Here is a 24,432-nt window from a genome sequence, read left to right as displayed (position 1 = left end):
AGACTACTGACTATGTACTACTGACTGATGCAACAATAATAATAACACACAAATACAAAAAGTAAGTGAATGGAAAACACACAGCCTTTAAAAGCGTATGATGGCCTTAATTAATTTCTAGTGTTCCCTTTGACTACGTTGTTTTTATATTGTGGTAGGTATCATGTAGTTCCAGTCTCATTCACTCAGTGGAGCGTTTGATGTTAAGGTGTCAGTGCAGGTAGACTTTTTCTTCTGGTGAAGATAGCCTACTTGACATTATATAATCTCACAGTTACTTTTTTTTATTTATTGTGGCTGTAGTTGATCCATCATTAGATCCATGAGTATTGTGTTGATGAGAAATGCCGTATGTGTATGTTATTATTGATATTAGTAATAGTAGTAGTAGTAGGCTAGTAGTAATTAGCAGTAGTAGTAGTAGTAGTAGGCTATATTTCTACAGTAAAATTGTCTTTTAAATCAATCTTTCAGTCATGAAAGTGTGTTGTTTTTCCACATGATTGCTTTTAAGCTACAATTGATATTCTGGATAGATAATTTTGGCATAGCTGATCTATTTGGTCATCCAAATGAAAGAAACGCCTTGGTGGTGAAACGGTGTTGTTATACAGTTACAAGTTCAAGTTAAGTAATTCAGTGGCACTTATATGCACAAATAAAAATCTGCTTCACAATAATGTAGCGCCATCCAGTGTTTGCAAAATGCATTCCTGTACAGCACCCAATACCCATTTCAAGCTACACTGGAATATTTGGTCACCAAAGCTCCAGTTACTACTACTACTACTACGCTACTACTACTACTACTAACAATAATAATAAATAATAATAATAATAACAACAACAACAATAATAATAATAATAATGATAAGTTTAAATACATTTTCATGTTTGTCATCTCACAATAGCTTTTTATCAATTTAAATTCCCCTGTTACCACATTTGTCAAAGGTCTTGTGATATGATTGCTGCATTTTGGCTATTTCAGTAACTGTAGCGAATAACAGGTAACATTTTTGTAATCACATTTCTGTAATAAAGTAGTAGCCGTTGCCACTGGAGTTTGTACAAGCACAACAGCGATACCTGCAAGAATGTGTATACGTCGCTTTGGATAAAAGCGTCTGCCAAATGGGAAATTGTAAATTGTAAGAACAATGGCACCAAAAACTGAACCACTAATCTCCAGACAAAGACTACCAAAATAGTTAACATCCTATTCAAGTTTATGACCGGAACATACTAGAGAACAACAGTTCTAAAATGAGACTATTAAAGAATAGTCAACTAGCAGGGCAGCTAATATTAACGCGAACAGCAGCTAATTTATCTTCATTAACCTTAATAAACATCAATTACTGATATCAGATATCACCGTTCTACACATGCGCGAAATAGGATGACAAGCTAAACAAAATTGCTCCTAACTTAAACACGTCTCTGGGTCTCACAACACTACTAATAGGCTTACTAAGACCTATTATTTAGCTCGGTGACTAAATGAAACAAGATTCTCGCGGGAAAAAAGATATTGGACTGAATGTGAGACAATCTCATTGACTCTCAGCCACAAAGAAGCGGTTTAGTCTCTAACGGAATTTAAACGAAGACGGAAGTAGGCAGGAGTGAAGCCTCTCGCTTTGTTTGTTTCTGCCCCAGTCTAGCAGAGTCGACATGATTTGCCCGCAAGCGCTGGCTGTTCCTAGACAACTACAGTTCCCAGCCGGCATTGCGGCATTAGCGCAAACAAAGAGCCACAGACCCGAGCACAACTCAAAGAGGATGCAAGCGAATTCAATTCCTCATTATAATTAAGATGACAGCACAGTTTCGGCAAAATAATGAATATCTACAAACAACCGCAAAAACAACAACAACAACTAAGAGCTGTCTGAGTCACATCCTCGCGTGATTTCGCACTTCCGGAAGTTAGAACGGCGTGAGTAAGAGGAGCTGTCCAAGGTGCTGACACTGTAAGTAGTGTTTCTACTGTTTTAGACTACCTGTATTTCACCTATACTACCTATGTTTCACTTTAGACTGTGAATACACTGTCTAAGATAGTTTGTAATATCTTGATCCAAACTAAAGCTTTGTAGGCTATGTGATCGAGACAAACGAAGCTATTTCCTCAAACTGTTCTCAGTAGCTTAACTAAGCATGATATACTGAAGATATAGATATAGATATACTGAAGCTACTAATTATTATAGGGCCTATTTGTGCTTCCGTCCCTTTTCTCATCTCTATCTCTCTCTCTCTCTCTTTCTATTTATCTATCTATGTATCTATCTCACACACACGCTCACGTAGGATATGCTTAGACTGACTGTAAATTCTTGGAAAATGCAATAAGTCATCTTTATTGTTATTATAAGCTTTGAATTTTTTTTATCCTCTCCTTGTCAGACTTTGACAAGATGGATGAACATCAAGAGCTGCCCTTCCTTCCCACCAACACCCACAGCTGCAGCAGCAGCAGCCTCCCCAATAGAGAACCTGGCAGTGGTCCACAATGCAACGGGGTCCCAGAGCGCAGGACCCTGCTGCGGGTGTCAGAGTCCCACGGGCTTCAGCTTCTGGGCGTGCTCAGATCGTTCCGGGAGCAAGGCCTGCTGTTTGACTTCACCATCAAGGTCCAGGAATGCAGTTTTCCCTGCCATCGCTGCGTCCTTGCAGCATGCAGTGATTTCTTCAAGTATGTGTGTGTGTGTGTGTGAGAGAGAGAGATGGAAAGAGAGAGAGAGAGAGAAAGAAAGCAAGACTGTTTGTTGCAGCTATTTTGCATTTTACTGCATCATTCCTCAAAATGCCTCAAACAATGTGGCAGGAAACAGTTCTCTATTTTCACACTACTCTCTCAAAAATCCCACACATCTACAGTAATTTCTTTCTCTTTCTCATACAGTTATTGCTAATATCATCTGTAACATTTTCGTGTTTAGGGCCATGTTTGAGGTGGATATGCGAGAGCGTGATGACGGTTCGGTAACCCTGGGCAACCAGTCTCCGGTGGCCGTGGGTTCCTTCCTGGACTTTGCCTACTCTGGAGAGGCAGTCATCACCGACGGCAACGTAGACATGTTGTTTCAGCTTGCTTCCTTTCTGCAGGTAGAAATACAACCACTAGAACCAACAGCACTCAGAACATAATGCATCTCTTTCTTTGTCTTAAACATTACATATCATGTCTGAAACGGTCTAGACAAAATATAAACCCACTCCTCTGGGCGAAATACCATCCTTGAATTGGCTTCAGCCTTATATAACCCAGGGAGGCACAGCACTTGCAGATGATGCTGGTGAGAGATTTCTATTGGATAGATCCTCCCCTCTGGCATTCTAGACAATTTTTTCATATTCCGTAGAGAAAAAGATTTGAAGGAGGTACTTGGGCATTTTCTAAATTAATCCACTGCTGCTCTTTTGAATGGTTTAAATAAAAACTCTGCAAAGCCATCTGATAAAGCTCAAAATTGGGTACATTTAGTCCTTCTGTTCTGGGTAAATGTTTTCTCAATTTTCTTAGATAAAGGAATTTAAGGAGTAAAGGAATAAAGGATTTAGTTGTTTTAAACTATTGTATTTTTTTAATGGGTTTTGGGGGTGGGTAGGATTGTTGAAAAGACAGAAATTGATTTGGGAAGCCAAACAGCACGATATAAATTTATTCTACCAATATCAGTTGGGAGGTTTTTCCATATTTCTACATCATTTGTTCCATTTTTTACATTTACATATCTTACATCTTAAATATATTATGTTGTGAAATGGTATTTTCATGTGTATGCATTCTGTCTATTCTTTTTCTATCCTTAGGTGTCAGTTCTGTCCAAAGCATGCAGCGACTTCCTGACTGGAACCCTGGACGTGTGTAACTGTCTGTCCCTCTTGGCGCTCGCTGAGGGCTACGGCTCCGCCTCCCTCCTCCAAAGAGCCAATGAGTTTGTGGTTCAGAACTTCCATGACCTTGCCTTAACCCAGGACTTCCTGGATATGCAGGTGCTGCTTGAGAATGGGACAATGGAAAAATAAATGGAATTTTAGTGTGGCAGCGTAGAGTGTGGCACGCACAGCATCATTCAGAAAAGCTGGAGGTTTATCCTCTAAAGATTTATAGCTTATTTGCAGAAGTCTCTATGAAAGCCTGGATGTGACTTACACCCTGACTGTACATTGTGTTTGCAGAGATTGCATTGTGTTTGCCAGAGCGATCAATTCATTGTTTTTGCTTATTTTCAGGGACAGATATGAAAACTTCAAAATCCTGCACCATAGCCATTAGACAATAACTTGATAACTAGATTGAACGCTGGCAGATTTCTAGCATGTGATGCATCTCATCATGGGAGTGTTATAAAGCAGGGTCCCCACAGTCCTTGAAAGTTTGTGGATTTGAAAAAAATAAAATAAGACCGTAACAGTTTGTGAAAGTGAATGGGCGGCCTTGTAAGTACTTGATTTTTTGTATTAAAATATATATATAAAATTATATAGCAGTAGTTAGAAAATTATTTCACTCTGATTTCTTGACTTGATCATGAGTAAAAAATGGGCCTCTATGATGTCTAATTTTGACCAAGTCTTACCCCAAAACATTCCAATTTTGAGTTCTTGAAGACTCAAACAAGACCTTTCTTTCTTTATAGACCTATTTTACATTGAATAGTCCTTGAATTAGATGTCCAAGTGATTGTGGGAACCCTGATGGAGTTAGTCTACTGTGAAGCCAGCCCTTCTACAGTTATACAGACAGGGTAAAACCATTGTACCTGTAATACAGTGGTCCTCAAATGTGGTTCTTGGGGTCCAGATTACTGCTGATTTTCTATTCTGGTTATTTTCATTCTAGCTGTCTAATCAGGGACTGATTTCGACCTGGGACACCAGGAGAATGCTATGAACTACCTGGCAGAATAGAAAACCAGCAGCACTCTAACCAGCATTTGAGGATGTCGTCTAACCTAGTTAACTCTTTCTTTCAAAACGCCCCTGTTATGTACAGAAATTGAGTTTTTTGATCGGACAAATTAACTTATCATCTCCCCACTCACATCTAAAAGCTGAACTGCTAAGAGGAGCTCACCCAGTATTTACCAGTCATATAAATGGCTTCCTATAGGTGGACGTGCTGGAGGCCTGTCTAAGGTCGGACGCTCTGAGCGTGCCCGATGAGGAGGTGGTGGTGAAGTCACTACTGAGATGGATACAATATGATCTCCCAGGGAGACGGAGGCTGTTACCAGGACTGTTATCGCTCACCAGACTGCACCATCTACCTGTACCTGCACTAAAGGTATACACACACACACACACACACACACACACAAACATGTACACGTAGAGGTACATGCACACATACACACTTTCACACCGCTGCAATCAAAGCATGCAGCTGGTTGCCAACTCTTCAGAGTTTCTGGAGTGTGTTAGCTCTTGTGACTGTCTTCCCCTCCTTCCCTATATCATCCCTTCCCTTCTCTGTCAGACTCTGGACGCTGATGCTCTCCTCTGCGATGATGAGTCATGTGTGGGCCTCCTCTCAGAAGCCCGGAGCAGACAGAGCCAGTACGGCGGCCTGCTCATGGACGCCAGGCCTGCCACCACACGGAGCTACATCTACATCCACAAGACAGAGGAGAACGGCGAGATCCGCCACACCTTCTGCTACTGTCTAGAAACAGACCAGTGGAAAGAGCTGGGACTGGGACAAGGAGAGGGGACGACCACGGTGCCAGACCCACCAGGCTCCCACCTCACCAGCTATGCTGAAAAGGTAAGCTTAGAGATAGAGAGAGACAGTAGAGTAGAAGAGAATAGATTTCTGCTACTGTCTAGAGAACAGTAGAGAGAGGAGTCCACCTTACTACCTGCTACACAGAGAAGGTAGGGGTCTACAAGAAGACTGGGGGTAAAGAGAGGGAGAGAGGAGAGTGGAGTAGAGTTTGGCAGTGAAGAATAGAATAGAGTAGAATAGAATAGGATAGAATAGAGCAAGTCTTTACTACATCCTGTGTATCTGTCTGTTTTTCTCTGTGTCTGTTAACCAAGATGTTTTTTGCAACTGTTCAACATAAAGCCATAAAACAAAAACCAGAATGCTCAATGGGGCTGTGGGACAAAGGCGAATCCAAGGCCTTGACTTAGAAAAAATAGGCAGATTCATGGCAGATTCAATACCTGGGTCAAATATCATGACCGTTTATCATAGAGCCATAAACAAAAAATAACTCAGCCAGGAGTTAAACTGTTTAATTGCTCTGTGTTACTCTTGGAGTGTTTTCGTGTGGTCGTTACTCAGCCCAGTGCCTTGGCTTGGCTTGTTCTGCTGTAGATCACTATCTTTTCTCCACTTATTTTATGTCCTTTATATGGCCTCATTTCTGTTTCTGGTCAAATACAATGCATTTTGGTATTTGACTACTTATTCTCTTAAAGCCAAGCTGTCTACATGCTGGGCAATTAAGCACCAAAAATGGGTCATGGGATTATTTATGGTGTTTTGGAACATAGTGTATAAGTGTGTTTTCATCATGCTTTTAGTTCTTGGTTGAAAAAGTTCAGAAAGGAACAGACACTTAACTACTGGCACCATCTTCTCTTCTGTCTGCCGGATTTAAGATGTTTGTGACAGGCGGTTGCCGGGGGAACTGTTGCCGGGCGGTACGTCTCCACGTGGCCGAGCCCTTCCATGATGCCACAGACGAGGTGTGGTGCTTCTGTCCTGTGACTCTTGCCTGCACCCCTGCACCCACCATGTTGAAACCCCGCACCATGCACACCGCTGTCACCTGCCTGGACAGAGTGTACGTCATTGGGGGAAGGACCAGGGGATCCAGAGGGGGGGCTCCCAGCCTGCTAGAGGTAACACTAGTAGGCATAAATATACATTTCTAACGAATAAAACCATCAGATTTTTGAACAATCCCACCAGGAAATGCATCAAATCAAGGAAGTAAAGATGCCATTTCATGGGGTCTTTAAACTATTCAACCTGTAGGTGGAGTATTTTGACCCCCTGTCTCAGAGCTGGTGCTCAGTCAGCCAGCTGCCTACTGCCATCCACTATCCTGAGGCCATCGCCTGTGGCAGCATCATCTACACCCTGGGCTCGGAGGTGGAGATCACAGACTCCTTCAACCCCTCCCTGGACTGCTTCTTCTGCTACGATGCCCAGCGGGACCAGTGGAGCCGCCTAGTGGCAGAGTTCGGCCAGTTCTTCCACGCTATGCTGGTCAAGGCGGTGTCTATTAATGATACACTGTACCTCTGTGACCTGTCCACGTATAAGGTGAATCATCAGACATACACAAATGAATGAATGAATCAATCGGTGGATCAATCAGTGAATTATGTATTTTCTGTGACCTGCATACCTACAAAGTGAGTATGGGATTGATGTAGGAAGAGCAGGATGGTGGAATCAATGGAGAGAGAGATGGAGAGAATGAGGAGAGAGAGGGGATGAATAGATGGTTTGAGTAGCTAGATTTGAATGGAGTCATAAATTATGCAATAGCTTACCGTACCTTAAAAGCATTTAAAAACTGGAGTAGATGGTTGATGGTTTACCAACACAGTGTTGTTTAAAGAGTTGAACGCAGAGTTTAAACAGTGTCATACCATTCTTTGACTTTTGTTTCCCACCCAGGTCTATAGTTTTTGTCCGGAGACACGTGTGTGGAAGGGTGAAGGGTCGTTTGAGTGTGCAGGGTTCAACGCCGGAGCAGTGGGCATGAGAGACCGAATCTACATCCTGGGTGGAGACTATTCCCCTGATGAGATCACTGATGAGGTTCAGGTGAGAGAAAAATTAACCTTGTTTATCCATAGAAACTGAACTATCTTCACATTTGTAGGCTACACTGGCGATCTAACTCATGGTTTCACGAACAATGGGTTGGACCCATCTGATGCTCTGATGGGCTCCCACATGGCAAAAAGGCTTATGCTTTCAAGCGCTTTTGCAAGACAGTAAAGTTTTCATTTAAAAAAAAAACATGATATACAGTAGGTGATCAATAGCTGACCAATTTCACACACATTCACACATCAAAATTATCCCAGTGCAGATAAAAATGCCATATAAAATGTTCACAACTACAATCATGTTAAAATGACAAACTGACATCCAGACATTTTTGCTAAATTTTGCTTTATTCCTACTCCCTAGAAACACCCTAGCAACAGCTAGAACTGCCCTCGCAACCACCTAGACACATCCTAGCAACCACCTAGAAGCGCCCTACCAACCATCTAGTACACCCTAGTAACCACCTAGTACACCCTAGCAACCACCTAGAAACACCCTAGCAACCACCTAGAACTCCCTAGCAACCGAGTTGAAACACCCTAGCAACCACCTTGACACACCCAAGCAACCACCTAGTACACCCTAGCAACCAGCTAGAAACATCCTAGCAACCACACAAAACACCCTAGCAACCACCTAGTACACCCTAGCAACCACATAGATCACCCTAGCAACCACCTAGAAACACCCTAGCAATCACCTAGTACACCCTAGCAACCACATAGATCACCCTAGCAACCACCTAGAAACACCCTAGCAACCACCTAGAACTCCCTAGCAACCACCTAATACAACCTAGCAACCACCTAGTACACCCTAGCAACCACCTAGAAACACCCTAGCAACCACCTAGAAGCGCCATAGCAACCACACAGAACACCCTAGCAACCACCTAGAAACACCCTACCAACCACCTAGGACACCCTAGCAACCACCTACTACACCCTACCAACCACCTAGAAACGCCCTAGCAACCACCTAGTACACCTTAGCAAACACCTTGTACACCCTAGCAACACCTAAAACTGCCCTCGCAACCACCTAGACACATCCTAGCAACCACCTAGAAGTGCCCTACCAACCACTTAGTACACCCTAGCAACCACCTAGAAACACCCTAGCAACCACCTAGAACTCCATACCAACCAAGTTGAAACACCCTAGCAACCACCTTGACACACCCTAGCAATCACCTAGTACACCCTACCAACCACCTAGTACACCCTAGCAACCACCTTGTACACCCTAGCAACACCTAGAACTGCCCTCACAACCAACTAGACACATCCTACCAACCACCTAGAAGCGCCCTACCAACCACCTAGTACACCCTAGCATCGACCTAGAAACATCCTAGCAACCACACAGAACACCCTAACAACCACCTAGTACACCCTAGCAACCGCCTAGAAACACCCTAGCAATCACCTAGTACACCCTAGCAACCACATAGATCACCCTATCAACCACCTAGAAACACCCTAGCGACCACCTAGTACACCCTAGCAACCACCTAGATCACCCTATCAACCACCTAGAAACACCCTAGCAACCACCTAGAACTCCCTAGCAACTGAGTTGAAACACCTTAGCAACCACCAAGAACACCCTAGCAACCACCTTGAAACACCCTGGTAACCACCTAGAAGTGCCATAGCAACCACCTAGAACACCCTAGCAACCACCTAGAAACACCCTGATAACTACCTAGAAGCGCCATAGCAACCACCTAGTAAAACCTAGCAACGACCTAGAACATCCTAGCAACCAACTTGAATCACCCTAGCAACCACCTAGAAACACCCTAGCAACCACCTAGTGCAGCCTAGCAACCATATAGTACACCCTAGCAACCACCTACAAACACCCTAGCAACCGAGTTGAAACACCCTAGCAACCACCTTGTACACCATAGCAACCACCTAGAAGCACCCTCGCAACCACCTAGTACATCCTAGCAACCACCTACGAACATCCTAGCAACCACCTAGTACACCCTAGCAACCACCTAGAACACCCTAGCAACCACCTAGAACTCCCTAGTAACCGAGTTGAAACACCCTAGCAACCACATAGAACTCCCTAGCAACCACTTAGTACACTCTAGCAACCACCTAGAAATGCCCTTGCAACCACCTAGTACACCCTAGCAACCACCTAGAACACCCCTGCAACCACCTAGAAACACCCTAGCAACCACCTATAACTGCCCAAGCAACCACATAGAACACCCGAGCAACCACCTAGAAACACCCTAGCAACCACCTAGAATTCCCTAGCAACCGAGTTGAAACACCCTAGCAACCACCTAGAAGTGCCCTAGCAACCGCCGAATGCACTTTAGTAACCACCTAGAAACACCCTAGCAACCACCTCAACACACCCTAGCAACCACCTAGTACACTCTAGTAACCACCTAGAAACGCCCTAGCAACCACCTAGTACACCCTAGCAACCACCGAGAAACGCCCTAGCAACCACCTAGTACACCCTAGCAACCACCTAAAACACCCTTTCAATCACCTAGAAACACCCTAGCAACCACCTATAACTGCCCTAGCAACCACATAGAACACCCTAGCAACCACTTAGTATACCCTAGTAACCACCTAGTACACCCCTTGCAACCACCTAGAAGCGCCCTAGCAACCACCTAGTACACACTGGCAACCACCTAGAAACGCCCTAGCAACCACCTATTATACCCTAGCAACCACCTTGTACACCCTAGCAACCACCTAGAACTGCCCTAGCAACCACCTAGAAACATCCTAGCAACCACCTACAAATATCCTAACAACCATTACTCTACAGCAAGCCCGCACATTTTCTCCAGGAAATGTATTCTAGTTTTACTTTTTATTACTTTTTTATTACCTTTTTAACCACCTACACCCTAGTAACCACATAGTACACCCTAGCAACCACCTAGAAACACCCTAGCAACCACCTAGAATTCCCTAGCAACCAAGTTGACACACCCTAGCAACCACCTAGTACACCCTAGCTACCACCTAGAAACATCCTAGCAACCACCTAAACACACCCTAGCAACCACTTAGTACACCCTTGCAACCACCTAGAAACAACCTAGCAACCACCTAGTACACCCTAGCAACCACCTAGAAATATCCTAGCAACCATTACTCTACAGCAAGCCTGTGCATTTTCTCCAGGAAATGTATTCTAGTTACTTTATTACTATTCCTTCCTAAGAAGGCCAACTATGCTTGTCAGAGCAGCAGCGTGAGCCTTGGTCATGTTTTTGTGTATAAGGCTGATAATCAAAAGCAGTGATGTCATATAAACAATGTTGTCTTTTAATGGGAAACCTGTGTATATATGTTATGTGTATATGCTATGTGTTCTGTGTAATATAATTACAATAAAATAGATAAAGGTAGCCAGTAGGCTAGTATGTTGCTGATCAACTTTATTAATCTATTGATTATTGTCTGTATGCTCGCCAATTGTCTCTTTTGTGGATATTCATCTGCTAATATCAGAGGCATTTTTGATTAGGCCTGATTCATTAACAATCCTGTTATTCATTTTGTATGCACTGTTTACATTGTCAGTCTGTTTTGTGTCACCTGTGCAGGTGTACCACAGTGGGAGGAGTCAGTGGGAGGAAGTGACGCCCATGCCCAGAGCGCTCACCGAGTTTCACTGTCAGCTCATCAGCTTCAACACATACAGAGACCCGTGGGGGGAGAGTGGGGACACAGCATGATACACAACAAACACACAACTCACACACTCATGTACACTTACACACAAACATACATGCACACGCACGCATGCAAGTGGCAATACACGTATGTTACATGTGTCATTCAAGTTAGCAAGTACTCCACTTCCTTCTCGGGGTGAGTCTCTCTCCAGTCTTAAACCCATGAGTTCCTCCTTGACTTTCAAACCCCTGTGCATGATAGACAGCTGCGTTACTAATTGAGCTAACTCAACAGTGAGAATGACAGAGAGAGTATTTCTATCACCTGGTGTCTTCAACTTACAGTTGTACGCACAAACACAGACATGCACAATGCAATACATCTCCCCTCACAGCTCACAGATACATGCAAGCACCTGAGCCAAAAGATTGATTTATTTTTTCATTTAAGGACATGATCCTTAAGTTGGTATGTTTGAAGCAGCTGCTGTTATAGGGTCTTTGCTGTGTCAGTCAAAATGTGGCGCCTCCTATGGAGGAACCCCATTGGGCAGAAGACTATTTTAGAAATCCTATTTTTGTAACTTAATTATATTTATTGTCTGATGTATATGTTTTAAACAGAGCACACATTTCACAATATTTGTACATTTGACAACTCTCCCACAGCAAGAATCCAGACAATAAGACTCTTCATAATGTGATGTGATCAAGTGACACTTTCTGGCTCCATTTACATTACATTATTAGAGTTCAGGCCCGAACATTCAACTTTTTCCACATTTTGTGGTGTTGCAGCCTGAATTCAGAATGGATCAAATTGAGATTTTTTTTGTCAACAGTATAAAGAGAGTGCCACATAAGGGTCTTTCTGAAGGCATTGTACAATGTGTGAAAAACTGTGGGCTCATGAGATAATTGAATGGTGGAGTGCTTGAAAGCCTTTACACCTAAATCTGATTCATTTCATAGTACAGCTATAAAACACATTATCCTCTCATATCTGAAGAAAATGGTCATGTGTGCTGTCACAGTGTCCACAGAATTGGTCTTTTATCAGTGGAGCTGTTCAATAATGCGTCACTTGATAACGTCACAGACTGGGCTAGCTCTTTTGTTTTTTTTTTCTAGCTGAGGGAGACTTGTACATAATAAATTTAAGCTAAATTAATATCATATTGTGGCAATAACATGTAAATTATCTGGGTCGTTCTTCACTTTAAACAACCTGCCTTTATTCTGTTTCATACTGTCATGTATCCATGCATGCACTGTATCTCCTAGTATGATATACACGGCAATCCTATATTATGTTAATAATAGATGGATCTCCTGTTGTAACTGTTGAACAGATTTCAAGTTCTGTTGATGATGTGGAAATGTGCATAATCTTGATGTTTACTCTATCATAATCAGAGAAATTGGCTCCACAGCTTCAGTGTTGGATGAATAATCAGTGTCTGTTAAAGAATTAATTAATGTTACCATAACTTCAAGTTTCATGACATTCTTCAGAGTTAAAGAGACCAGGTGGAGGAAAAATGGGCTTGATAGTTTCAATGTTGGATGCATAATAATTGTCTGTTATGAAACAGAGACAAAACAAATAAAAGACTGTTTTATGGCAAAAAGTAAACATAATGCAAAGCATAATGATTCATGTTGACATTCTACTTTATCAATAAATACACGCATTTGACATATTCATCAATTTCGTACAATCAGAACAATGTGCTTGATAGTTTCGCTGTTGGAGACAAGCTTTTGGGACACAACAGCATGGTTCAATACATCAAAGGTTGAAGTGGGCTTAACCTAGTAGTCACTAGAGGGGGTTGCACAGTGAAAAATCCCAACCCCTATAAATTATATTTATCACCCTCCCATCTTGTCAGGGACATTTGTGAAATATCTCAGAATACAAATACTAATCTGAGACCAGTCTGTCAATTGGACAATTACCATGTTTTTGACCACATACTATTGCAGCTCTGGAACAAACTGGTGACTTTTAAACCAGTTCTCCTATTCCTAGCAATTTTATGAATACTGCCCCTTGGGCAAAATGAAAAGATGTGAACACTGCCTCTGAAAAATCAACGAATGGCAAAGTCCGACAGTAACCAAGCTGGATTCCCTCCACCCGCTTCCTCCCTGTCTTTCCCTTCATCCCCCTCCTTCCTCCTCCATCTCCTCTCTCTCTCTTACGGCTCCACGGTTCAGTCCTGGTAGGTTTTCACCAGCAGCCACATCAGCAACACGGTGATTAAGACGATCATGAAGTTGAGGAACAGCTCCTGCACTGAGCGGTCCATCTTGGTGTCTCAGACAGGCAGGGAGGCGGAGGGGAGGGACTGCCAGGGAGAGGAGGAGAGGAGGAGGAGGGGGGAAGAGGAGGAGGAGGCGGGCTGGAGATTTGCTGGATATTTGTAAAGTGGTGTGTCTCCTGTTCAGACACGCGCCGCAAGATCTAAAAGGGAAGAGGGCGGAGAGAAAGGAGAAACACCCTTTTGTGTTAGTGACCGAGAGTAACGTTTGAGCCATAAAAACCAGAATCATGTGCTTGACTTTTATTTTAAGAAAATGCCGACTGAGAATCATTGGCAGATAGAACTGTATGTGTGTGAGTACGTCTCAGTGGCACAGGTGCTGTGTTTGTGTGTGTGTGTGTGTTTTGCCACTGTTATCAAAGATTAGAGGGACCCATAATATCGCCACTCATGCACACATGGAGACATGCATGCACGCCCACACACACACAAAGTATACACACATGAATACATATACGAACATCAGGTTTGCAGAAAGGCAAACTGTTGCTGTTGCATGAAAAGCTCAGATTATGTGCTTTACATTATTTTATTTATACTGAGTAAAAAAAGTTTATGGGTAAGTACGTCCCATGATACTAGGTCAAAATATTCTTGGTTGTCAGCCATAGCATAAAGCAATTTTCCTCAATTTTTGAAAAGTTGACATTTTAGAGGTCCATGGTTTTCACCTAACAGCAGCATCTGATACATAAAAACATGACAATATCCCTCAGGATGATCATGCAAAAGCATGTGTGGTCAGGGAGCTGTTACCTTGAGCTTCTTGTGCCTGTGGACTCACTGAGAAGAGGAGAAAGAGTGAGGAGTGTGCCGAGGAGAGGCAGAGGGTGTTCCTGCGTGCTGCTCCTTTAGTAGCAGTCTTTCTTTAGCTTGTCTTCACAGTGGAAACTCTCCTCTGTTGTGGCAGGTCTTCTCTGTGAGTGTGTGTTTGTGGCTGATCTTCTTGCCGTTCTCGAACGTTCTGCAGTCCTTTGGGGCAGGGTCCACTCCTAAAGTAGCCAACCTCACTGGACCGCCCATGGTTCACATAGACACAGACTGATGTCACACACCAGCTAAACAACCAATGGAGTTCTTTTCCACATTCTCATCCACTAGAGTGTTTCCCAATCACACACACGCACACATACACACATGCAGGAGGGACTCAGGGGGTTATTTATAAACATTATTCAAGATAGGTGGATTACGGTCGCTCCAAACACAATACCCACATTGTCTGTTGGATATAGGAAACTGTGACAGTATTACCTATCTGGGTGCAAACTATGCAGGGGGACAAAGAAGAATAACAGTAATAACCTCTCCCAAAATGCAACATGTGGGACATCCTGTTGGCTTAACGTCCTGAGGAGCAAACCATGTACTCATGTCATGGGTTTGAATCCAGCTGACGAACTTTGTCACATATTATGTACCTCTTCTTTTCTCTATCCCACCTTCCCTGCCACTTCATACTGTGTACCTTAAAAACAATCTTAGGAGAACAACATAATCTTAATCATAATCTTATCTGGTGCTGCACTATGCTTTCTTCCACAGAGCCATTTGTTCCTGCAGGATACAGTTTACTTCTAAACTGTTCTCCCTGGCTGCCCAATGGTGACTGCCAGTCATGTATGGTAAATGGAAGCTGCAGGTTGCAGTGGAGTACAGTATGTAAAGGCAGGCCTCCCCCCAAAAAAGGGTGTGTGTAGGCTACAGAGGTGTAGCCTGTTAGCACATAGTGGCAGGCACCCACATCACATATCCGGGCAGGCTGCTGGACAAAGAGGCAGCAATACACAGGCACCATCTGGAGAATAGATTTGCCTAATTTTAGTCCTGGCGAGGATTAACATGGAAAAAGCTACTGTTGGTTAATTGCTTTTACAAGTCGCAGCCTTTGTATCACAAACATGACTCATCCTCTGTGACTGAATAAAGGCAATGTAATCTGGCATCAATACAACTGACAATATTTTTGCACAGTAAGTTTATTCATTAATTTCCACTTGGTTATCCACATTGATTGTGAGCACTGATTGCCATTGGTGATTTATTCTCTGTCATTTATGGTGTTTTTATGTGCATCCATTTTGTCTTTTCACATTTTTCATCCTCTATGTTATGGTGGTGCTAAGAAACGGATTTTGACAGTTAACAACAGCTAACCTCTCTGCTCACCTCACACTTGACAGCTGCTTAGAACGGCGTTATCTCCGAACTAGTGTTAAACCCCCTTGACACACAGACACACACACGTACACGCACAGGGGTCACGGCAGGATGAAGAGTACATGTGTGAGTTTGCCTCAAACCTTTCATCCTAGGATTCCAAGGTCATTCCCAGAGGATTGAACGGATCATAACGGCTGCCATTTTATGGCCCTGCCATTCTGCCAGCGTTAATCCAAAAGCTAACACAAACATATTTGACCTAGGGATTCCCATTGCTACAGATACTAGTGGTGGGTTGTTTGAATATAGCATGGCTAAGTGTGCAGGCATCTCTGTGTGGGATGGACCAGGGCCCACTCTGACAGCTGTGTGTGCTGGCCTATGAGTGTGTGTGTGTGTGTGTGTGTGTGTGAGTGTGTGTGTTTCAGATAGAATGGAGCTGGCAAGGTTACTCTCCAAATCAGTGGAAAGACAAAGGGGTGTCTACATGGCCTTCGAGACACCGTTCCACACATTCTGGAGCATTGTGTACGCGCATGTGTGTGTGTGTGTGTGTGTGTGTGTGTGTGTGTGTGTGTGAGCAATGAGACCATTACTGACAATATAAAACAAGTGAAAACGAGTTTGGGCGCCACTCTCATGCTTGCCAGCTATGAGGGTCGACTAATGTTAGTGCTAACACACAGAAAGGCCTACTCCTGTCATGTTACATCCTCAACAAGGGTTAAACCCACTTCTAAAGAGGTCCAACAAACAACGAGCAGGAAAGGGAGTCCACCTACATGTCCCTTATTTCATTCAATAAAACTGACATGAAGGAGTGAGGATTTCATTTGAGAAACAATGATCCAAAACCCCATGCTTCTATCATATATAGATCAAAGGTCCTGAATAATTAGCCTACATCTTGCCATATTCAATCTAAATGATGGAATTCATTCCAATCTGCCTGAAATTAAACAGTGGTCATTTTCATGCTACAGTATAGCACCTCAACTGCAAATAATATATCTAGGAGTATCTTCTATTAACTACTGCAAGAAGTAAACCAATAATTATCAGCTTTTTTTTTTTTTTTTTTTACCATATTTCAATAATACATGGACACACTAATCTTTCCTCTGAAGGCCATTGAAAAAATATGAAAAATATAGAGTTTATACAAAAAATTTGATATTAATTAAAGCATAGCCCTTTTTGAATGAACACCAATCAAATATCCAATAGCTTAGTCTACAATTAGGTTGGCATTAAAAAAAATGATTTAGACCACATGATAACCAACATTTAGTATCTAAATCTCTTCCACTAGAACTCTAGTGATGTGAGGACTTTGAAAGGAAAAAGTCCTGACTAGATTTTGGCCAGTTGAAATGTTATGATTAAACATCAGATCTGTTGCCAGAGATTTTTAACAGGGCTGTTGAGGATTTACACTGTCTTAGCTGCTCACTGCTCTATGAATACTACAATGTCATTCTCTCTCATTCTGGAGAGAGAGAGAGAGAGAGAGAGAGAATTTGTGTGTATGTCTGTGCATAGGTAAACCTCAATTCAGCACTCACTTTCCTTCACTGTGTGTCTCTCTCTCTCTCTCTCACCCCCCCCCCCCCCTCTCTCTCTCCAAGAAGAAAAGGTATGCATTACTGGGTGACATATTTCTGCACTCACCTGGCTGTTTCATCACCTCAGCTTTACACCGAGAACTTTCTCCAAGAACAGACGGATATCTGCTTACACCGAGCCCCTGGAGAGCGGTACAGATCAGAACCACTATTTTAAAAAGCGGGATCTGGTTTCTGCGGAGTGCTCTCTCTTGATCCCTCCGTCTCCGTCCCTCTGTCTCCAGCTAATTAGAATACAAAGATGTCAGCTGCAGGAGTTTGGCCCCCGGCTACCGGTCCTACATTTCAAACAGTGGTGGCATGCCTCAGGGCATACACATGGTTCCACTGCAGTTCTCACCACTGCGCTGCTTTTTTTAAAGCTTGGCTCTGTGTGGGCTGAGGCTGCCCTTGAGCACTGACAGGGGAAACATCTTCCAAATCCCCTGGTCGTAACCTTAAAGTGATATTTCCCTTTGGTCGAACATTTACATTCATTAGTGCATGTGCCTTCTCTAGGAGTTCATGAATAGTCAACTGCCATTGAACGCATAGTTTAAAAATATGTTTGCACTTAAGAATATATGGGAAACCTCCTGAATGTCTGTGGTGACACCAGATCTTCGGGGCAGTTCATTGAAGTTTGACTGCTCCTGAACTGCTAAGAAGATATACAGTACATGCTGAAAGGGGAAAGTATTCCACCAAAGTGAAATGTCATCTAAATCTCAACCTCAAATGGCCTCAAGCCATAAGTTTTCACTTTTTGAGATTTCAAAGAAGCTTGGAAATGTGAGTGGGGTGATGAGGTTATTAGTGCGGGCTGTTTAGAGAGGAGAGAGAAGTTGCATTGCATGGCAAATGTTTTTGTTGTGAATGCTAAGAATGGGTGGATGGGCTTTAATCAATTCCCAAAACCAAAGCAGAACAGTGTCCAGGGGCATCCGCTGCTCATAGAGGAGTGATTATGTGTTTAGACTGTTTTTAAAATCAAAATGGAATAGACTGTTATAATGGAGGAGAGGGCAGCCGCGTGCTCTCCTGTCCGAACAGCTGTTGTTTTGTCGACTGAACTAAGCATGCTGTTAAAACGAAGGGTTCCCACTGGCCGGCCCAGCTCTGCACTGTAATTACTGAGATGGCCGAGGACAGGTGAGGACTTTATTATACAACACACGCACATTTACATATGCATGCACACAAGCGTGCATGCGCACACACAAATACATACAGCCTGCACATGCACACTGGAAATACACACTCACACCCACAGGGCTGCAGAGTCATTAGTCTAGCAGTGGTGGAATCCAAACACAGGATCTGCACTAATTGGCTCCTTTGAGAGCGAGGAGGCCTAGACTGGGCAGCGACTACAGCACCGCACAACGGAAACAGAACGGCGGGAAGAATTGATCAGTTAAACCAAGGCCCATCAAGCTTTTCTGCTGATCACTGACATGCATGGACAGAGGAGGGGCACCCAGCCGAGGATTAGCAGTCTAACTTCACTGCTAGCAGGCTGTAGAAAGGCACCCTCTGATCTGCACCCCTACGACCCACCCAGCTTCCTTTCACCACCATCTCTCATTATAACTTACAGCCAAATATGTCTCCATTCCAACGAACTCATGCCTCCATGCAGACTAACACTTCCTTATCTAAGCATATCACCGCAGGACAGATGCAGGGTTTTACATGGCTTTATAGCCTAAATAATGGGTTCTCTAACTCTCTCAGAGTGGGACCCAAATGAGAGATTTAGGTTCTTACGCTGGCACCCAGAGTTATGCAATGCACCCAACCTGACCAATCCTTCAAAGAAATCAGGGCATGCCATTAAACTGTGCATTTGATGAGGAGCAGCTATCAGCAGTAATGGGAATTCTTTCCACTGCATTTACATATGGCAACAGTATTTTTCATCCTGCGTTAATGCAAAGTTATCCTCACTTGCCAGAATTTGAAGAGGGCCCGATGATGAATGAATGAATGAAATGGAAAACGGCAGGGCAAACAGTCTCCCCAGGATAGCAACCCCATATCCTTACACTTCATGCCTTAGTATTGAGTTCACCAGGCCTACTGAATTCTCCATGGAGCATTTATATCTGTCTTTTGTTGGGAGATTAGGGAGGCATGCGGCGTGGATTTGCCATCAGGGTATAGGGCCTATACAGTGAAACCACATAGCAAAACAATGCTGTGACTTCAGCGAGGCATGGATGCCAGGTGAGAGATGGGTTGGTCAAAACAGAAGAGAGACAGAGAGCAGAAACCAAAAGCAGGGAACCTTTACAAGGAGAACAAGAGTAATCCTATAGGAATATTACCCATAAGAGATAAAAATACCATAAAGCTTTATAAGGTCACTATAAACACACTACTGAGTACCACAGACACACTATAAGTCCCTATAGGAGCATTATAGGTCCATATACCAGGAGTGTCAAACCAGAAGTCATGGAGGGCCGACAGTATGCAGATTGTTATTCAAACCAAAGACTTCAGCAGGGCCCAGTTTTTCAAAATTTATCGGTTAGGATTTCAGTAATCATATTGGATTAAACCTGAAAATTGGGTTTTTCAAAACAGGTAAATGATCTGATCATTCAGATTTGAATTTGGTAATCCAATCGTACATTTAATCCAATTTAAATGTTGTTTCTGCTTTTTTCAAAACTCAAAGGCAGAGATTAGGAGAATTTTGATGCCAGAAATCAGGATCATCTTGATCCCACTGAAAGGGTGGTTTCAGGATGGATTTAGAGACATCAAAGGCATTATACTGTATGTTACCAAGAAACTGTGATGTAACTGCCGAGGAATGCAGGCTATGCATGCTGAATATATATAAAAATTAGTATTCAGTGTTCTATTCATGAACAAAACCATCAAAACAACCATGATGATTAATGAGAGATTCTCTTGTGAACCATTATTTTTAAAAGGATCCTTGAATTAATTAATTCAAAACAGTTTGGAGAGAAAGTTTTTCTTTTCAAAATCTTTAATTATTTTTGACATCCAATGGGACATTGCATTTTGTCTCTATGTTTCTATGCATTGTATAGCCTACTTGTGCTGATAAATGAATGAATGTAACATAACTGCCTTTTACACTTGACTCGTGTCTTTTTGGCCTAACATGACGGTCTGTGGTTATAACATTAATTGTCCAACATGGCGAGATAGAGGTCTATTGAAAGACTGCAAATGTGGATTCTGTAATGTTGATTTTGAGGTAGGCCTATATGGATCAGAATGTCTGGCACATACACAACATTTATTATATCTTTAAAAATATGTTTTTCCCATCAATTCTAACCAGCCCTCAAATCTACTGAACAATAGCCCACCGTAAGAGACATCACCTAAGTTGATCCTGTCAGCCTTACTGGCGCCTAGAGGGGAATTAGCTCAAATGGTAGAGCGCTCGCTTAGCATGCGAGAGGTAGCGGGATCGATGCCCGCATTCTCCAGTGACCGTTTTTGCAGAGTAGACCCTTTGTGAACTGCTAAAACTAACAGACAGTTTGGTAGATTGCAGAAAATACTAAAAATGACAAACAGTACAGTGTGAAGTCAGTGGCCAGAATTACCACTTTCGGAAAAATAGACTAACCCTTTTCCTAGAAATACGAAAGACGGTCAAAGAAAATCTTTGAAAGGGGCACGCTCTTGCTAGTACAACACTTGATTCAAATCTGTGCCTGAAATAAACCCAGAGACTACTAAACTAAAAAGTTAAGGACCCTACTGTCCTAGCGTTTAATTAGGAACTATCAATCCGTACTTCTTGTTGCACCCGGACAAAATGTACTGAGGCACCATGGACACAAGTGTGGAAAACGTGAAGGCTGCTAAAAGGAGTAAAGAGGAGAGGAAACTTCTCCGCAAACAAATAAAAGCCAGTCACACTTTACTGAAACATGAGGGCATCAGTACAGCACCGCAGCCTACCAAGGTAAAGGAAAATAATATTTATAATCAGGAAGCTGGTAGCAGGCAGTGAAGCAAGCTAGCTAACAGCTAATGACAGCAACCCCTCTCCAGCTCCAAGTAGAGTTTAACCTTCCTGTATAATAGACGAGATAAAATCCGAAGCAGGGTTTTTGTCAGCCCAGGTGAGATAACTTTTAAAAGAAGCCAGTTAGTTTCATGATAATACAATTATTGCTTTACTGTCAGCGTGCAGCAACTGACTGTGGAAAGATATTAATAGACATTAACAGCAGAGATGTTTTATTGGTGCTTGTGTGTGTTGGTTGGGTTAATTATGTTAATACATAACGGTAATGAATTTCCCAATTACATAGCCCAGTTGCCATGCTCCTTACCCAAATAACCCCCTGTTTTGTCACAACAGTTACATAATATTCAATGCAAGTCTCATCTCCTAAGACACAGTTTACTATCCTGGTGATGTTATTGGTTCAGATTGTTTTGGATGTCATCTTCTCTTCGTATAGTTCTTGTCTCTGTTCATTGTATATGGTCTAATAAAGTAGAAATGCCATTTATAAAATGAACCTGTCATCCTCTGTTAAAAGCCATATCTATCTGTTGTCCTCCACAGAGTTTGGTGGTGGCTAATGGCGGGCTGGGGAATGGGGTGAGTCGAGAGCAGCTGGCTGCAGTGCTGAAGGAGCTGGGAGAGCTGGAGACTCTGGTCATGCCTCCTCACAAACCCTATGCCTTTGTCACATACAGGTACGTATGATGGATGGGCAGTAGCTTCAGCCAAGGCGTGCTGTACTATCTTACTGACAAGGTCTCAGCTTTTCTGCAGCTCTTAGGTCAGGTGTATCCTCAGTCTGAGGCTGCGTATTGAACCAAGGCTTGTTTGATGCCTTTAATCACAGTAGGAGATAATTCAAGAGCAGGGTTAACTCAGTTTTTGCCTTAAACCAAGGTTTGCCTACTTTAGAATGTCCTGGTATGAAACACAGCCTAATAATTCTTGTTCTTCTTCTTGCTACTGTTGTTGTTTCTTGAACTGTAAGTCCTGTGTGAGGTGTCATTGTTATTCTGTCTCCAGATCAGAGGAGAGCGCTCAGAAAGCCCACGTCCTTCTTAACGGCGAACAGCTGCAGTGTGGAGAGAATAGTGTCACACTCTACCTAAGCTTTGTCAACTCAGGTACCTGTCTGAAACATTGGCACACACACACACACACACACACACACACATTGTATTGTAAATTGTTGATACCTTAGCTGCTATTGGTACCAGTCTGCCTGTATGTGCATGTGTCTCCAAAGGTTTGCCAGTGATGCTGAGGTGTGTAGCGTATGTGTGTATGCGTATTCCGATGCAGGACCCAAGAAACCTGACGCCAATGTGTGTGTGTGTGTGTGTGTGTGTGTGTGTGTGTGTCAAAAAAACAGGGTCACACTCACAGTGAGGGTATTTTAAATATTTATTTTATGACAGACAGATGTTTTTGGCAGACCCTCCTTAATCAGTGACTGTGAATAAGAGGTCCACCTCCATCTTAAATTTGACTGTGTGTATACTGTATCTCCATGCAGTAGCCAGTGAACCTTATTTACATGTGTTCATGCAGTAGCCTGTGAGGCGGATGCGTGCGTCTCTTTGCCGGAGGGCTTAGTCTTGGTGGAGGACTTTGTGTCTGCAGAGGAAGAGGCTTTGCTGCTGGCTGCTGTTGACTGGTCGTCCACTAATGGTGATGTCACTGGTGAGGGGCTACATAATGCGTTTTGTCAGTTTATGTGTCGTTGTTATGTTCTGGTCAGGCTGCTATGCCAGAACCTCTTAATTATAATTATATATATATAATTCTAAATCATACCTTACCATCAGTGGAAAATAGAGTAGAATTGATGGGAAAAATATATTTTTAAAGATATAATACATTTTGTGTGTGTGCCAGACAGTGATGTTTCTTTTCATCGAGGCTATAATAATAATGAATTATAATTTCCAAAATGACAGTTATTATAGAAAATTATAGTAATTATATAAATTCAAAATTGCGAAACCAAACTCTCCCATTAAACAATAAGAAATACAAATCTTAATGAATCGTTAATAATCATGTTTCAGTCTGGATCATTTTGATGTTATATGAGATTAAATTATTCAGAGATGATAAGTAATAAATAATATAAGTTATCTGCCATTTTGTTGGTTTGTCACGTTCATCCTCTCATGTCTTTCAGCTCAGAAAGCTCTGAAGCATAGAAGAGTGAAACATTATGGCTATGAATTTCGCTACGACAACAACAATGTGGACAAAGACAAGCCATTATCCGCAGGTGAGTTGAGAAAAAAATCAGATCAGTTTTCACCTGCTTATTATATCAGAGAGAATGACCTGTTGTTTTCATTCTCTTTAACTCTACTGGTACATGGCATGCTAATATGCGTTTGGTTGAAAATGACACTTCTTTATTTCTCATAAAGAGAAGATTTCTCATTATTTCTGTTTTCACCTAAAATTCATTTTTAGCACAGAACATTGTTATTATAGATTATACATAGTCATTATCTCTCATTGTCTTTGTAGTAGTGGGGGTAATGGTACGTCATTGGGGAATGAATAGGAACAAATTGGCAGGAAATAATAGCGGCACTGTTTCATTTTGCAGATTGCGTCAGAGTAATATGTGTGTGTGTGTGTTTGCATGTTTGTGTGGCATTGTGTCCAGGTCTTCCCGAGGAGTGTATGCCTATATTGGAGCGGTGTGTGAGGAACGGACACATCGACATCATGCCAGACCAGCTGACTGTCAACCAGTACCAGTCAGGACAGGGTGTGTTATTTACATAATCTGAATGGGAGTGCTGGACTGGTTCCATTTCTATCAAACTTGTTAGAGTGGG

The 24,432-nt window shown here is 42.5% G+C and overlaps 3 protein-coding genes and 1 non-coding gene across 4 annotated transcripts; 3 read left to right on the top strand and 1 right to left on the bottom strand.

Moving 5' to 3' along the window:
• Positions 1-2,948: 2,948 nt before the first annotated feature.
• Positions 2,949-11,549, top strand: kbtbd3 (kelch repeat and BTB (POZ) domain containing 3). Its single transcript, XM_071546606.1, has 8 exons — positions 2,949-3,114; positions 3,823-4,005; positions 5,126-5,299; positions 5,492-5,779; positions 6,625-6,867; positions 7,004-7,294; positions 7,655-7,804; positions 11,418-11,549. Exons 1-8 carry the CDS (start codon positions 2,953-2,955, stop codon positions 11,547-11,549), a joined length of 1,623 nt encoding a protein of 540 aa, XP_071402707.1. The 5' UTR covers positions 2,949-2,952.
• A 1,616-nt stretch (positions 11,550-13,165) lies between these two features.
• Positions 13,166-14,768, bottom strand: LOC139667183 (sarcolipin). Its single transcript, XM_071546608.1, has 2 exons — positions 14,576-14,768; positions 13,166-13,959 (listed from the first exon to the last, which is right to left on the bottom strand). The coding sequence occupies exon 2, from the start codon at positions 13,802-13,804 to the stop codon at positions 13,709-13,711; it is 96 nt and encodes a 31-aa protein (XP_071402709.1). The 5' UTR covers positions 13,805-13,959; positions 14,576-14,768; the 3' UTR covers positions 13,166-13,708.
• A 6,224-nt stretch (positions 14,769-20,992) lies between these two features.
• On the top strand, positions 20,993-21,065 carry trnaa-agc (transfer RNA alanine (anticodon AGC)). Its single transcript has one exon. It is a non-coding gene; the product is annotated as a tRNA-Ala (tRNA).
• Positions 21,066-21,415: 350 nt separating this feature from the next.
• LOC139667182 (tRNA (carboxymethyluridine(34)-5-O)-methyltransferase alkbh8-like) lies at positions 21,416-24,362 on the top strand (the record flags this gene model as incomplete). Its single annotated transcript, XM_071546607.1, has 6 exons — positions 21,416-21,550; positions 22,163-22,296; positions 22,625-22,725; positions 23,153-23,284; positions 23,769-23,864; positions 24,258-24,362. Coding segments are annotated over exons 1-6 (703 nt in total), but the record flags the coding sequence as incomplete, so codon positions are not given.
• Between the last annotated feature and the right edge of the window lie 70 nt (positions 24,363-24,432).

Source organism: Centroberyx affinis, unplaced genomic scaffold (genome assembly GCF_046629955.1).
Source record: "Centroberyx affinis isolate AG114_WGS23_722 - 3 ecotype Tasmania unplaced genomic scaffold, CSIRO-AGI_Caff_v1 ptg005352l_1, whole genome shotgun sequence".
Classification (NCBI taxonomy): domain Eukaryota; kingdom Metazoa; phylum Chordata; class Actinopteri; order Beryciformes; family Berycidae; genus Centroberyx; species Centroberyx affinis.
The sequence above is the reverse complement of the archived record's forward strand: the minus strand, read 5'-3'. Positions and strand labels throughout refer to the sequence as shown.